A 15414-nucleotide genomic window follows, 5' to 3' on the forward strand; every position below is an offset into this window, starting at 1 on the left:
TCCCACCTTTCATGCTGGGTTTTCGGGGGTCAACATGGTGCACCGTCTGCCTTTTGGATCTTCATCGAAACAATACTGCATTCAGAGGCTGGTATCAGAGGATCTTCATAGCAGGGAGGACTGTCTGTTCAGACGCATTCCTCTCTATTGCTAAGGGCGAGTTCGGGGACAGAGAACTTTGACTTGGTCCGTGCCTCTTTGTTCGTCTGTCAGTTTGCTTGATTAAGACATCAATGACAGAGGCACCAGTGTTTAACTCCATCAGAGTTGAGATCTGAACAGCAGACTGAACAGAAGGCGTTTTCAATTGCGTTTGACAGGAGGGTCAAAATTCTTTGGTCCGTCACTGTCATACTGCCACCATGTTGGGAGTGTTAGGGGCAACTTTTGTAGGATTAGCTGAGAACAAAGACAGATATGCTGTGAGACACATACTATCAAGAGACAGGCAATCGACAGTCTCTAGTGTCCATCAATTCAAGCACATTTCTTGACAACGACTTTAACAAAAGGCACTGACCTGACGGTATAGACTAACGATTGGTTGTGCATGTGGTTTGAAATTGAGGCGCGTTAATAGTTATGTATGTAGTATGTGAAAACGTGATACGTGACAAAGTAAACAACAAACAATCAGTAATTGAAGATTTTAGAGTCGAGTCACGTAATCATTTAGATGTTCTACCCTCTCACGCACGCAACCCAGTCGTGGTAACGGAAAGTAGGAGGAACGCGAACACAACGATGCTGTCATTGGACCCCGTGTCTTACAGAGAATGATGAGCTTGAAGTTTTCTGCGGTAAATGGGTATGGTTTATCTGCCGGAGCCAATTAAACAGCCCAGTCCATTTCTGTTGGGAAAGCTTCACATTGCCCAATACAGCAAATTATAATCTAACTGCTATGGACTATAGCACTTAGAAAATAGAGTTGTTCGCCATAAATGAAGATTTATTGAAGACTGCGTATGACTGTGCCGGGCATTCAAACAAAACAGGGTAAGATAAAGTAGGATATGTCACTTGTTTTTATGTGGCTAGCCTATATAACGTCAGTTTGTCTTATCGGCTACTCTAGACCTCTTTCATTTATCTAATGTGGGCTGAATATCAAACCATGCAAAACCTTTTAAAATCTTTATGTCAAACTCAAATGTTTTTGCAGTTATAATATGGTGCGACGTAGCATAGGAGAGACCGGGTTCAGCTGTAACACGTTTTGTTTTATGCTGTATGTTGTTTTGTGGTAAAACATTTCAACACATGTAACATATATCTCTCGTCTATGTTAACTTCAGTAATTCAAGCACACGTGCCTTACTTTTTCTCTAACTGTAAGCTAAATGCAGTGATATATTTGTTATAACTGCCCCGGTCTGAAGGAGTAAAGTCAAATTTGAGGCAACAGCCATGCATTAGTATGCATTATTGTCCAAAATAGTAGTGGATAAGGAGTTTCCCGTAAATCGTAGTCTTTTCAGTGCTTGGTCAAAATGCCAATGAGATAGTCGCTTACAAAACTAAGGGTGTCACATTTTCGCGAAAGTGGCTAGCCTATTTCACTTGCTAGCTACCCTTGTTGCAACAGATTGTATGTCATTCGTGTTATATTTGTCCCCAGACGACCTCTTCTAATGTTTGATAAGATAATTGCAATATTACACATTGTAACTTATGTAGCTAATAATCATCATTGATCAAAACCACTTGTTTCTTGTGTTCCTGTCAAAATGCATCAATTGTACAGTCAAAAGTTTTTACAAATGTACCCCACAAAACGACATTTGTTTATAACTTTTGACAGAGATTGAGACAAGATGAGAATTTGAACATAGCATGCTTGTGCCATCACATGTTGTCTGTGAGTTTCCTCACATACGGTGGAGTTGAGCTGAGAAATGAAGCAAGGTGCAACTGCCCCTTGTTATAATTGTACCCGGTCTCCCCTGTAAATTTCATCGTAGCCTGGCATAACTGTGGGCTACAGTAGTTTCTTCATTGGTAGCCTACGTTTACCTCTTGTGTGAGTTACATTATTCTGTTTTTGTGCATTACATCAGCTTTTAACACTCACTATACCCCAGTGTAATTATCTGTAAACAACAACAACAACAATAATAATAGTCCCAGATAACAATAAATAAATCAATAATATTTAGTGCAAGTGCAATCGGGAGTCTGCGGTTATAAGGACTAGGCTATAAAAAACTGACGCCATGTAGGCTATTTATTGGGTTAACCAGGCCCAACTCTTCCGTTGATATTTTTCTCGAAATGGTGTCCAAACTGTTCTCACATTAAAGTAGCATTCTGTGTAATACTGTATAGCCTTTTTTATTTTGGGTTCCTTTATTAAACTTAATGTACCCTATATGTTTGAACACCTCCGCTTTACCAATAAAGACAACTCACATTTTCATTTGCATTGACATTGTTAGCGCAGTTAACAAAGTAGTGTAAGTGCATAAGAATCTGTTAAACAGATAGCTTGTGCTTGCGAACGGCGTGCGCAACAGATAGTCAAAGGGCTCTGTTTTCCGTCTTGCTTTCCCCTCTGCATGTTTTCTTGGAATGAGAAAGGAGGGTGGAGCACACGCCGGCGGCGAGAAAGGGACGGCTGCAATGTGGGAGTCATTATGATAGGGAGGTCATGCTTCCTCATGTCCCCTCTCACTCTATACCACCCCAGCTGATCTCACTCCGGCCTATTGCGCCTCCTAACTGTGGCATTAGTTCTGTTTTTCTGACTATATATTTATCATAATTAAAAATTCTAGTCTGTCAGTGATGCATTATGAAATGTTTTACAACAAGTTTACCAACTACTGTCAATAGTGCTGCTGGAAGTATGTCCATGAGACTGTTTTGACTTACAGGACACACAATGTGCCATATCTTATTTAATTAAAGTTAGTTTAATTTGATAGGTTTTCCTATATGGCCTGTTTCGTTTTTGAAGCTTTTGTTTGAGGTGGGAGTGTAATTAACTTGTGCATGCTGATGCCACGGGAAACATTGGGGGAACCTATACATGGTTGTGCGTGTGTGTGTGTGCTTGTGTGTTTGGGGGGGGATTATAATTGTATTGGGTGAATGAAAGAAAAATATAAGACTAAGATGACCCTTTGTGGTGCCCTCTCTAATCTGCATGCATGTACTCCATCTTATTTGCATTTCCTCATTTAGGGGGCTTTCACAGGAAAGCTATTACAGCATGGAGCTGAATCTCATAACATATGTTTTTTTTTGTTTCAGGTCAAATTATGTTAAATTTGGAATAACAGGTATACACATTCTGTTCATGTTTAACACAGAGCAGTGTTTGAAGACTATGTCTTTTCACTCTACCTTCACACGGTGCATAAATACCTGTGCTTTGATTACCTGTGCTGATGCTAAATTGATTTCTGGCACATAGAAACAGTAATTTGATGTAGGCAATTATAGTAATCATGACAAATGTTCGGTCTTTGCTCAACCCTAAGACAATTAGTCTTCTAACTTCTAACCTCTAACCATCAAATCCAGAGAAGTCATCCTGTTTTTCTGATTTTTTCTGTATGTGTGTCTAAAATGGCTGCTTTTGTTGCTCGGAGAGTGCTGCACGTTTAAGTACAGTGTTGCCATGACAACGGCTTGCAATGAAGGAACTCAAAGAAAGTCTCTACAGCTCTCCCTTCTTGTTTTAGTTCTGAGCTGGCTACTCACTGAATGTCAAGTTTAAAGTTTGGTCATTCTGTTTTTTTGGGTTACCATAAATTACTATTGAAGTAGGCAGGAAGAAATTGCTCGAGACCTGAACATTTTTGTGTTTCACTTTTACCCAAAATATTTTGTGAAGCCTGTCTCCTGCAATTAAATGGATTTGTTGTGGCTTTATAAACAATTGTAGGTCAGCAGGTCCGTGGGGCCATCTGGGTAGCTTGCAATTTATAGCCATGTTAGCATCTGTGCTACATCAGGCAGCTGGAGTTCAGCTGAGACAGGGTGGACAGGCCGGCTGACCCTTAGGGGGGAGTATTCGCCTCCCTTCATCTGGAACCACTAACCTCTGGTTACTGTTCGTCCTCCGCATGGGTCTTCCCCAAACACAAGCGTTTGAAACTCTGTTTGGCCAGTGTTGCGGAGAGGCAACCCATGTCTCCTGTGATGTTTGCACGGTATTTGCCATGAAGTTAGACTAGAACCGAGGGATTTCCCATATTGTCCTATTGTGCATGGAAGCATAACAGTAGTTTCATAAACCATTTTGGGTCAGGTATTGGGTGTGTTTGGAAAAGTTGAATTGGAGAAATCTGTGCTTTACAGAGTTTTCTCTCTCCAGAGTAGGAATCCAGCTAAAATAAATCACCTCTGAAGTCAGCGACCGGCCTTGTAGCTTTTCCAATTCTGGATTACGATTTATAAAGCTGTTTTATAGAAGATTTATTTCGAAGTTCTTGGCAAGCTTTTTAATAGATTTCAGACCAATAAAGAGGAATTCACAGGACTAGTAGCATTAAAGTCACATGTGTGTTTTCCAGGGAGTTTAGCATTCTTAAATTTATATTTGATCATTTATTACATCATCCCACTGGCCTGAAGGGGCACGAAAAAATTGAAGTCAAGTCCATAAAATATGGCCCTCTTAAAACAGCACATTCGACAGCCATAACGTTGAGAAGTGCTTGGTTTAACAGCTGACCATTTTAGTCCTACCGACACCAAAGTATTCAAAATATTATGTTTGGTGAAGAGCACTCAGCCAGTCACAGACCAACATGCCGCCAGGAAACATTTTCCTCTCCACCGAAAGCACACACGATATTCCTTGGAGGGCAAATGCAAAAGCAATCACGTAAATAATTCACATCATTTTATTTTATTACAGGCAAACACGCACAGGAAAACATTGCTGTCATTTGGTTTGAGCACAGCAGCATTCTGGCAGAAACTATTTCAAATTATTTCTGGGCATTATGTTTTCCTGTGTGTGTGTGTGTGTGTGTGTGTGTGTGTGTGTGTGTGTGTGTGTGTGTGTGTGTGTGTGTGTATTTGTGTGTATTTGTGTGTATTTGTGTGCACTGATGGAAGGGTTGGCTTCCACAATAATCAACCACACGCTCCACAAGTCTTTTCAAATGGAAAGCTTCCCACTAAACTGCTGCATATGGCATGTTACCCTCAGCTTAACCTCCTCAACTCTAGGTTCAAGTTGTGGAAGAGGAAAGCGAGGCTTTCTTTGAAACACACACACACACACACACACACACACACACACACACACACACATACACACTCACTCAGTGGCAGAGAGAGAGGGAGAAACTTTTCCAGTCCTGGATCTCACTCAATGCACCAGCAATCAGAGGGAAACAGCAACGTTTCGCTCAAGCAGTTCCATCTTTATAGTTTCCCAGCTTTCCACATTAGCAGACCTGCAGGGCTCCAGAGCTCCAAATGCTGGAATCTTTCCCGTGGGCACGAGCTTACAGCTGCGCTTCCACACTAACTATCACCCGATGCTGTGACAGACTGGGTGGATTCACAAAGATGTCAATGCAAAACAATCCAGAACAATGCAAAAGTGGGAACATCATGAACTGAAACCTCAAGTCGAATTGGTTCAGCATGGAAGGTTTAGGTGTCATGTGATGCTCTGGTATTTTTGAAGACAACACATGTATATTACTTCATAAAAATATTCATAGTGATATTGAAGATGTTTTGGGGAATGCAATTATGTGTAATAACATATTGCCAAAAAGAGTAAGATCATAGGCTGACCATCATACAATGTTTGTTATTGTCCTGCTGTGAGACTATTTTGTAATTCTTTCAAGACATGGGATTTATTGTTCATTATATGTGCACTAAGTGAGCTTTGCGTCTGTCCCCGGGTCAGACGTTTTCATTAAACCAAAGCAGTGCTGATCTCAGGGTGATACTGAAGTGTTGTTGGAGCACACAGCCCCTCAACTCTTTCTGCTGAACCCATTGCAAAGCAACTCTTTTCTTCTATAAGTTGGAGCCTTAAAACTGTTTTCTGCCCTGCTTCTGTCATAGTTCTTAACATTCGTGAATATTTGATAGTTGACATATGTCTGACAACTCTGTCTTTATTTCAGGACCTGCAAATCCCTTTACTAATGGATTGCACAGAAGATCCAGGCAAAAAGTAGTGTTTTGTGACGCCTTTATCAGCCAGCCACCTCTAAGAGAACTCTCTAAGCCACTGCAAGAGCCAAGATGGACGACTCAAACACTGAAAGCATAACGGCTCCTCAGTCCAGGAGTGTTGACGTTGCGGGGGGAGGAGAAGACGGGATCAAGACCCAGACAAGTGAAAGATCCCAGTGCAGCAGTGTGGAAATGAAAAGCAACCCTTCAAGCTTACAACCAGAGAAGGCTTGGTTTCCAATCACTTCAGTCCCAATGTGTCCAGCCCAAAGTGCCAACATAGACCCTTCTGGAACGATAACCCTGAAAATGCAAAGGGCTGTTTTGCCAATGTGCCTTGGGGAGAGCACTGTGCTTCTGCCTGTGCACTTCCAGATGCACACAGGAACTCCAGCGCAGGTCAGTCCAACGGGAGCCACGCCACTCCTCCTGTCCAGCCATGGCCCAGGGTCCCTGCCGCTGATGTTAGAGCAGCAGCTCTTCCAACATTTCAACTCCCAGTGTCTCCCACAAGGCCCTCTCTGTTCCGCAGCACCACTGCAGAGCAGCGCCCTGTGCCAGAACCCTTCTGTCACCTTCTGTCAGCCCTCTGCCATGGAGCAGAAGGTGGCAGAGCCAGCCTCTTTCGTTCCAACTCCTGGCTTTGCTGCCGTTTCACAGGACCAGTTCACCTCTCACAACAGTTTCACACAATTTTCTTGCCATATGGCCGGACCAAACCCAGCACAGGCCTTTCCCCCAAGCTTTTTACCAACTCCGCCATCAGTGCCTCTGCCCTTCCCATACTCTTCCCCGCTGGCACCTCTAGTGCCCCCTGCCACTCTGCTGGTTCCCTTTCCTATCATTGTTCCTCTCCCTGTACCTGTACCCATTCCCATACCTATCCCAATTCCCATAGAGCCTAAAGCTAAAGTGCAGAAACCAGCCAGTACTGCAGCTGTAGGCACACAGACTTGTGATGGGTTGTTCAGTCCTGTCTGTCCTTCACACACAGCAGACTCAGAGGGAAGTGTGCTGGACCTGTCTATGATGCCTGGGCCAAGTCAAATGAAGCAAGAGGTTTTGATTCCTCAAGACTCTCCTCTTGATCTGTCAGTGGCAAACCACGTCCACAAGCCACTGTTTCAGGTTAAGCATCCAGATGTCAAGCAGCCGATGAAGGATGTGCAAAGGTCTTTGGAGGTCTTTAAGCCTCTAGAGCGCGGCCAGACTCTGGACTCTAAACTTTTGAATGGCCTGACCTCGCTGGAGTTCAGCAGGCACCGCAAATGGCTGGTGGACGGCCACCGCAGCCATGAATCCAAGTACAGTGCGAGAAACTATGATGTCGTCAGCACCTCGCAGACAGCAAAGGTCATTGTGGCCGTCAAGGATAGTGTTCCGACCATCTTCTGTGGAAAGCGGAAAGATCTTGCTGGAATGTCGTCCAATACCTTCCCTTCCAAGCAGGACACACAGCAGGGTGCTTTGGTCCGGCAGCATTGCAACCCAGTCCTCAAGGCTCAAAGCGAAACAGGTCACCTTACAGACCCTAGGAGAAGCATTCCCCGAAACAGGACAGTGAAACTGAAGAAGGTCAGCTCACAGGAGATCCATATTCTCCCTATCAAGAAGCAGCGCTTTGCTCCTTTTTTCCATGGAGAGTAGATGCTGCGGTGCGTGTGGAACTAATGAAAACTTGGACGAGTCCTTTGCTGCTGGCTTTGGTGGACGAGGAAATATTTACAATATGAACTCTAGGGACAACATCCAAGCACCTTACATTCCAGATGATTTAAAATAATCAATATGGCTGCTTGGCATGCACAGTATTTAGTCTATCCAACAAAGACAAAAATGAGTAATGGAACTACTTCGCTGTACCATGTATCATGACAGTTTATCTGACCTAACTCAAGTCATCATATTTTATTAATATGTGGTTTCTGAAGAGCCTGACATCCATGCTGCTCGTAAAGACTACACCAGTGTTTCTTCTCTTCTTCACCACCAGAAAACATTTCATAATGCCATTATTTAACCAAGCCTTTTGCAATAAATAAGCTAATATGTGGTACTTCTTTAACCTGCTCCATTTTTAATTAAAAAAGCATTTATCCTTTGTTGTAAATAAATGAAGTGTAAGCTATATTAGTTCTTTTTTATCTTGCCAAATAAAGAGTCTTAGGTTTCAGAATTTGAGGAATACATTTTGTTACTTAACTTCTTCCCTTGAGTGGTAGTCATTACTACCAGGAAGTTTAGAACATTTAGTATTTGTAAAAGACAACAGTACAATGTACTTTCATTGACAATTTTATAAAAATAGGTGAGGAAATGAACATGTATTTTCATAAAATGAGCAGACATTGTGTGTAATGTGTGTGATGATTTGGAGAATCAACTTGCACTCTACACCTTTCATGAGTGCAGTTGTATAAAAAGTATCAAATAATCTGAATTAGCAAAACCTGAGTATCAAAATAAAGTCACCACTTTCAACAAGAATCCGTTTTCAAACTAAACAGTTGTATACAAAAATGATGCAATAAAGAAAGAAATCCTTCCAATAAGAAATCTTCAACATTAAATACATTACATAATGGTATAAATCTGATAATTAAAAATGAACATTCTTATCAATTTGATAGATGATTGACAACAAAGGGTTCAACAAATAAGTATAAAAAAAGCCACAATTATATAAAAGAATAAAATGAATAAATAATGCTCACAAACATGTTCATTATTGTTATGACAGGCAGTCAAATGAATCCATGGTACACGGTTGGAAGGTAGTCTAATTGAACTAGCTGCCGGTATTGATGGTTTGTCCACAAAAGCACACTGATATATACCTAGGTCTGGTCTTTAGCACCATAATTAGGGGGCACTTGATTCCCAAGGCTCAAACACTTCATCTTCCCCAGTGGCCGCAGTCATGCCCCTAGCAATACCTACAAGGTTTATATGACAAATAGTCTTACAAACATGCAATTTAAAAATGGCAAACTGTCAGAACAGTGGCATGTTGGTAATTGTGCTACAGACTACACACCCTGACCATGGCATGGTCCTGCAAATAAGCAAATAAGTGTTTGAAGGCATGGTCCACAGTGGTGACCTGCCACCCCTTCATATCACTTCACTCTGAGCTTCTCTGGAAAAGTCTGCTCATGTGCACGGTGTGTTATCTACAGTTGCATATGCATTGTGTCAAGACATAATGAAATCAGATCTCTGAAAAGATCTAGATGATCCGCAAATCGATGGTGATATGGTGGGCCAGCAATAAGCATCTACTGAGAGCAGCATTTCCACATCTCTTGAACAGCGTCTGTAAAGAGATACTGGACTTAACATTACTTGTAGGAATTAGCAAAATTATTTGACAAGTGCCTGACTGATGACAACCATACAGAACATGAACATCCTGAGTTGTACATTTGATCAAATAAATAACAGCATTTACAATGTAACAGTAGCTACCTTCTGCGTAGACCCAGCCTGACGTGCCCCACCAAACTGACCTCTGACATGGAAGCACTACCAGGAAAGGCTGGTGATGGCAACAGTGATCTATGCCCTGCTTTTCAGAGCATTTCTGTTCACATTCTGATAAGCATAATGGAGGTTTGAACGAGCTGAACCTGTGTTCAAAGCCAATGATATAAGACCAAAAAACAACATACAGGTAAACAATGTTTTTTTTTTTTATCCTTATTGTTTTACTTTAACTTGAGTCAGAATCTTTCAGGTTAATATTTGTTCAGTCTTAAAAAAAAAAAAACACAAAGTATGTTTTGTTTTGGTTTATATATTCAAAGAGATTCTTCACTTTTTTTTTACACATATATTATTTTACAACCTATGGTTTTGCATTGATCTTGAATAGATGCTTCCAGTAATTGTCCAAACAGCAGCAGAAAGCTTAGCATTACAAAAACACACTAGAAACATACAAACATCTCCCCTTGGACTCCATTGGATCTTTTAGACATGCAATGAAGCCCAGAACGCACCACCAGATATTCCATACGCTCAAATGCATGCTGGACTACAGCAAACGAAAACCACTTTGGGGAAGCAATTGCTCAGAATTCTGCTTCTTTGTGATACAAATTTTCTCCACCGTCTAATTGAGTACCCTGTGAATCAGGGTACAGCTTACACAATAGATTTTTTTTTCAACAAAAGGTCGGAAATCTAATAATTTGTACAAATCAAACAAACGAGATGATATAAACAGTGTTCCTCCATGTCCAGACAGCCGAAGGTCGAATGCATAAACACTTCAGAATATCAGAGTATCCTTTGGGCTTCAGCTTCCTCCTCTTACGCATATGTCAACAGTCCCCTGCATTCGTGTGCTTGAGTGGTGATGAGGTAACGTGGTCTCTGCTGTCGACCGAAGTGAAACTAGTCCTTGTGTGAGCATTGGAAAAGATGTCTGACCAAGGTCATGAAGTCAAGTCCTAAAGTACAAGCTGGTAAGTAAGGAGCTTCTTGGGTGTCAATATTTCATCCACAGCACATTTGCTCTGACCATGGGCCCTAATTTCCTTTGACGGGCAACGAGAAACATAACGAGCAAAGTCCGTCGTGCGAGAACTAAAGCTGTCGTGTGGCGTGTGGTAGCACTGTGCTGACCCGTCCATGTTTACGCTTAGGATCATGGTAGTAAATTAGCCAAATGATTTGTCCAAGTCATTAAATAGCTGAAGTTCATGCACGGCGGACTTTGCTCGTTGCTTTACTTGTTGCCAGTTGCCCGTCAAAGAAATTAGGGGCCCCATGTTGGCATGTATATGTGTGTGCTAGTGTGTGTGTGTATGTGTGTGTGTGTCCACTGGATTCTGCTAGGGCTTGCTCTGCTTGAGTTTCTCGATGTGATGACACAGCTTGAGGGCGGGGCCCAGTTTGAGGCCCATGTACTTCATGATCATGTCACTGCGCAGCAGCAGCAGGGCCTTGCCGTCGATCTCCTGGGGGGACAAACACAACGCTGCCGTCAGAGACCACAGCTCCACACCTCCTCCCAGACCCAGGAGAATACTCCTCCTCATTAACACTCTGAGTACCCCTAGACAGTACTGGGGGGGGGGGGGGGTAGTTTTGTAACAGTGTACTTTGTCAAAGCCAATTATCTCAGCATATCAGTCAACTGTCAATCTTAAATTATTTAATTATCAGTGTTTTAAATGAGCTTCTGGTCCTCCGGGGCTGCTGCAGTAACACAATCAATAGCTTTTAAAACCCACTACAATTCAATGTTAAAATTAGCTGAACATTCAGACCATTCTTCTTTAGGAGCACAATGTACAATAAAAATGTAAAAATGACGACAACACATTGTGAGGGCCTCTTGTGATCCAAATCCCTAACAGTGTTCATTAAGAAAGTTTGTAAGTTTAAAACGTAGTACAATTTTAAGTAAAATGAATCTGCTAGATTTTTTTACTACTTTTTTGTAGTTTCCCATTTTGCATTTGAATGAGCTATTGCTAAAATCTAGACTGAGATGCAGGACTGCCTAGGACTGTATACACAAGAGCCATACAAGGCCTTGAAACAGAAATCAAATATTTTATCCTCAGCTCCATTCTGGAAAGCTGGCTGTTCAGGGCCACTAAGCCACATTGGTAAGACGAGTGGTATACATTTTACACTCGTTCATCCATGATAAGATAAGAAACTGACAGAGGGTCAGGGAAGCACATCAGTGCATCTCCTCCTTTCTCTCCCTCTCCCTCTCTCTTTCTCTCCCTCCATCTTTCTCTCTCTCGGCACGAGGCTGATGTTCCTCAGGCAGGCAGGGGGGCTGGCAGGTGAAGCGTAAACAGAGACAGAGAGAGCGGCCAGCGGGGCTGGAGACGGGAGGCTTCCTGCCTCAGACACAGACGTAAATAAGGGGAATGGAGGTGGGGGGTTGGGGGGGTCAGAGGAGAGGAGAGCTGGAGCAGACCAACACTCCCTGATCTCGTCATTAACACACCTAAAGAGTCCCTTACAGGGCCCATGCTTTAAAGGTGATCCCCATCCCTTTACCCTATTGACAGGGCAGGGAATGAGAGGGAGAGAGATCTGAACTGACCCAACTCAACTGGGTGCTCGTGGGCACTCAAGCCCATATGAGCCCATCTGAAACTTTACCGTGGTGCTCACTTTTGTGCCGTGGTGGAATGGTGGATGACTGGAGTATATATATAATATATAAATCTTTATTTCAGACGCCAAGTTCCATATGAACTACAAGGGGTTCACAGCATGCAAGAATGAAGAGGGAGTACGTTTGTCCACTCTTCTACACGTGCACCTCATCTGACACGCACCCCTAAAACAGCACTTTCAAGGTGGAAGGGCTGCTGTAATTATGTCTAATGTAATTATGTCTACGGTTCTCTGTGATGTTCATATCTGATGTCTTTTAACATTTCCATTCCCTTTGTTCACACCGACTCTGAACGATTCAGACAATGAGAATCATTCCATAGCTAATCATGGACGACATCACATGTATTAAATGCAGCTTAGATGATTCACTATACGAGAAACGGCGCCATCTCTCTAAAACAAGGGAGAGGTGACAATGGTACCATCATGATCCAGCGCTGGGCGAGTCACTCACGTGTTTTCTGAAGAGTTCGGCGTGGGGGCCCAGGGCCTGGGGGTCGGCGTCTCGCACAAACTGCATCACCTCCTCTATGCTCCAGGAGGAGGGGCTCCCACTGGGGGGCCTGCTGGCTGGGTCTTGCTCCACCTTCTGGTGCTCAGGGCCCGTGGTGGAGCTGGCTGCTACAGGAGACCCCGAGAGAGAGAGAGAGAGAGAGAGAGAGAAGATAAAGAGAAGAGAGAGAGACAGAGAGAAGAGAGAGAAAGAGAAAAGAGATAAAGACAGAGAGAAAATATTTAAAAAAAATGAAGAGGTTCAGGTTAAGTCGGCTGACTTAATTGTATCTGTAAAATGAGAGGGTAAAATCTACACACGTCTTTTAATAGATCAGCTATGGTGCATTTTATGTGCAAGTATCTCCACCAGAGGGCAGCCATGTACAAAGCCAAGAATGTTGACACATTTCCAGAGAATGAGACGGATGCCACTCCAGATCAAGCAGAACAATCCCACTTCTGATCCGCCACCACCCGCCCCCTCGCTGAGATCATCAAGGGCTGTATTAAGACGCCTGCTCTTATTCTGTGATGGATAATGGACCATTGAAATTGCTAAAATAATCCGTGATTGCAATTTGGCCTTCCTCGTACCTGTCAATCGTGTATTCTGTGAGAGGGGTATTTCTGGGGCCTGTCTTTAAAACCAGACAAAGGGGTCTCTCCAAATTAAGACTGCTGCTAACACGATTTCCACGAGTCTTAAACTTCAAACACCGTCATCCAATCATCCAGCAGATGGTTGTAAGGTGTGTCAACACCCACACAGTCTCAACCTGACAATCATTAACACACAAACTGACACAGAAATCCAACTATCAAATAAAGCCACACACACACACACACGCACACACACACACACACACAAAATCAAATAAAGCATATCTACATGCTCAAGAGAATATCATACAAACTAAACTAAGCAGCCAGAATCAAGTCCAGCAGGCATATGCGCGCACACACACGTGCACACACACACACACACACACACACACACACACACACACACACGTATGCACGTACACATACATATATACACATACATATAGAACTCATCTACACTTACTAGATCAGACAAACTAAACTAACCAGCCCAGTCCAGTAGGCAGACATGGCTGACGAGCAAGACGGTCCAGTAAGATCTCTTACACTGCCTACCTTCCACTTGTCTGTGCAGGCGGGTGGCCGGGGTGTTGGAGGAGAGGCGGTGCAGGAGTGGCGGGGTGCCAGACGAGTACAAGGGGCCCCCCCCGGACGGAGGCCGGTACTCGGACGAGTTGCGCAGCGTCTGCGGACGGGGGGACATGCCGTTGGAGGTCGTGTCCATGGAGTACTCGGGGGACTGGTGCTCTGAAGGGGCGCCGTTCTCAACGTTGGCGAGCGTCTCTGCTAGACAGAAGGATGAGGACGATGAACAGGAGAAGACAAACGTGCACGAGGCACACACCCACAGACACAGATATACACACTCATAAATATGAGGATGGGTGCAGAGAGGTCCACATTCTTAAGCAGCATACATGCAGACACGGCCTACATTTGTATGCACCAACAATTGAGCTGGGTATTGCTTCACAACAGCCTTAGTCTACTACTGACTATATGGCAGTTGATAAAACTGCACCGCAATCTGTTTTATTGAGACCAATTCTAACCATTCAATAACTACTCAAGGGGACCCTCAGCAAAAACACATTATCATTCAATTTCATTCATATGTATGTAGCATGTTATATATATATATATATATATATTTATTTTGTTCCCTTTTTCTTCTCTCCGTACTACATCAGCCAATCACAAGGAAACCGCATAGCTACAGCCCTGCAATTCAGTTTTAAAGCCGGACTTAATGGCAGGTGATCAATTGTTACACAATGTTTTTAATGCTTAATTAATGAACGACACAGATGATTTAACCGGGCTGACGGCTGCATTAGCCAGAGTTTTCAATCATCTGGCCTGAAGAGGCACGTCAATGGAAAAGCCGGTAGTGCTGTCAAGCCACTAAGCATGACCATCCGGAAGTGTCTGACGCTGGCAATTAACTGAAGTGCTCTGGCCAGTCAATCACTGTACACAGGCCCTGAGCCGTCCGTACGGGAGGGAAGACAAGCGCAGTGGTGCAACCACAACACTGTTTCTACCTGCCCTGACACACCTCATGACTTCATTATGAAACACTTGACTCTACTGGATCAAGGGTTCAGTCAGTCAAGATCAAGGCGCATACAATAACACATGGTGAGGTAGATCAAAAGAAAGCCTGTTGTGATGAACAAAATTAATTTTAAATGGCGAATCCCCCCCCAAGCAAACATCATTTACACAGAAGTAACCACAGCGGATGAGGTACCTTCTGAGGGCTGGAGTTTCGGGGGCAGGGGGTCTGAGTACGAAGCCGAATCGCTGGTGAAGCGCCGGAGGCCCCTGGCTAGCGATAAAGCCTCCGTGGACTCCTCTTTGACTGTGGAGGGGCAAAGGGAACTGGCATTAGTTACTGCTCACAATTCACCGCAGTGCAAACGCTGCTTTGTATTAATGCTCTGTGAGAAGTATGTAAGATAAAACACTGGAGAGACATACTGGATTGTGTCCAAAAGCCAG

At 43.4% G+C, this 15414-nt stretch overlaps 2 protein-coding genes across 10 annotated transcripts in view; one reads left to right on the plus strand and one right to left on the minus strand.

Annotated features, from left to right (window-relative positions):
• The first annotated feature begins 276 nt into the window (after window positions 1–276).
• On the plus strand, window positions 277–8335 carry si:ch211-161f7.2 (retinoic acid-induced protein 2). The gene is made up of 2 exons (XM_012819653.3): window positions 277–999; window positions 6108–8335. The coding sequence occupies exon 2, from the start codon at window positions 6229–6231 to the stop codon at window positions 7804–7806; it is 1578 nt and encodes a 525-aa protein (XP_012675107.2). The 5' UTR covers window positions 277–999; window positions 6108–6228; the 3' UTR covers window positions 7807–8335.
• Window positions 8336–8441: 106 nt separating this feature from the next.
• scml2 (Scm polycomb group protein like 2) overlaps window positions 8442–15414 on the minus strand; it is a 35969-nt gene continuing 28996 nt past the window's right edge. For 6 of the 9 annotated variants that reach the window (XM_031558463.1, XM_031558460.1, XM_031558461.1 and 3 more), the window contains 4 exons: window positions 15164–15274; window positions 13957–14196; window positions 12767–12930; window positions 8442–11123 (listed from right to left, as the gene is read on the minus strand). In XM_031558463.1, coding sequence (XP_031414323.1) covers window positions 10998–11123; window positions 12767–12930; window positions 13957–14196; window positions 15164–15274 — 641 coding nt within the window. In that variant the 3' untranslated portion in view covers window positions 8442–10997. Of the gene's footprint in view, window positions 11124–12766; window positions 12934–13956; window positions 14197–15163; window positions 15275–15414 lie in introns of all 9 variants that reach the window. The other 3 variants (XM_031558458.2, XM_031558459.2, XM_012819652.3) reach the window with 3 other exon arrangements.

Source organism: Clupea harengus, chromosome 21, assembly GCF_900700415.2.
Source record: "Clupea harengus chromosome 21, Ch_v2.0.2, whole genome shotgun sequence".
NCBI classification, from domain to species: domain Eukaryota; kingdom Metazoa; phylum Chordata; class Actinopteri; order Clupeiformes; family Clupeidae; genus Clupea; species Clupea harengus.

What these genes read in the sequence shown, in the direction of transcription:
- si:ch211-161f7.2 (XM_012819653.3), top strand. Translation starts at nt 6,229, where the DNA reads ATGGACGACTCAAACACTGAAAGCATAACGGCTCCTCAGTCCAGGAGT.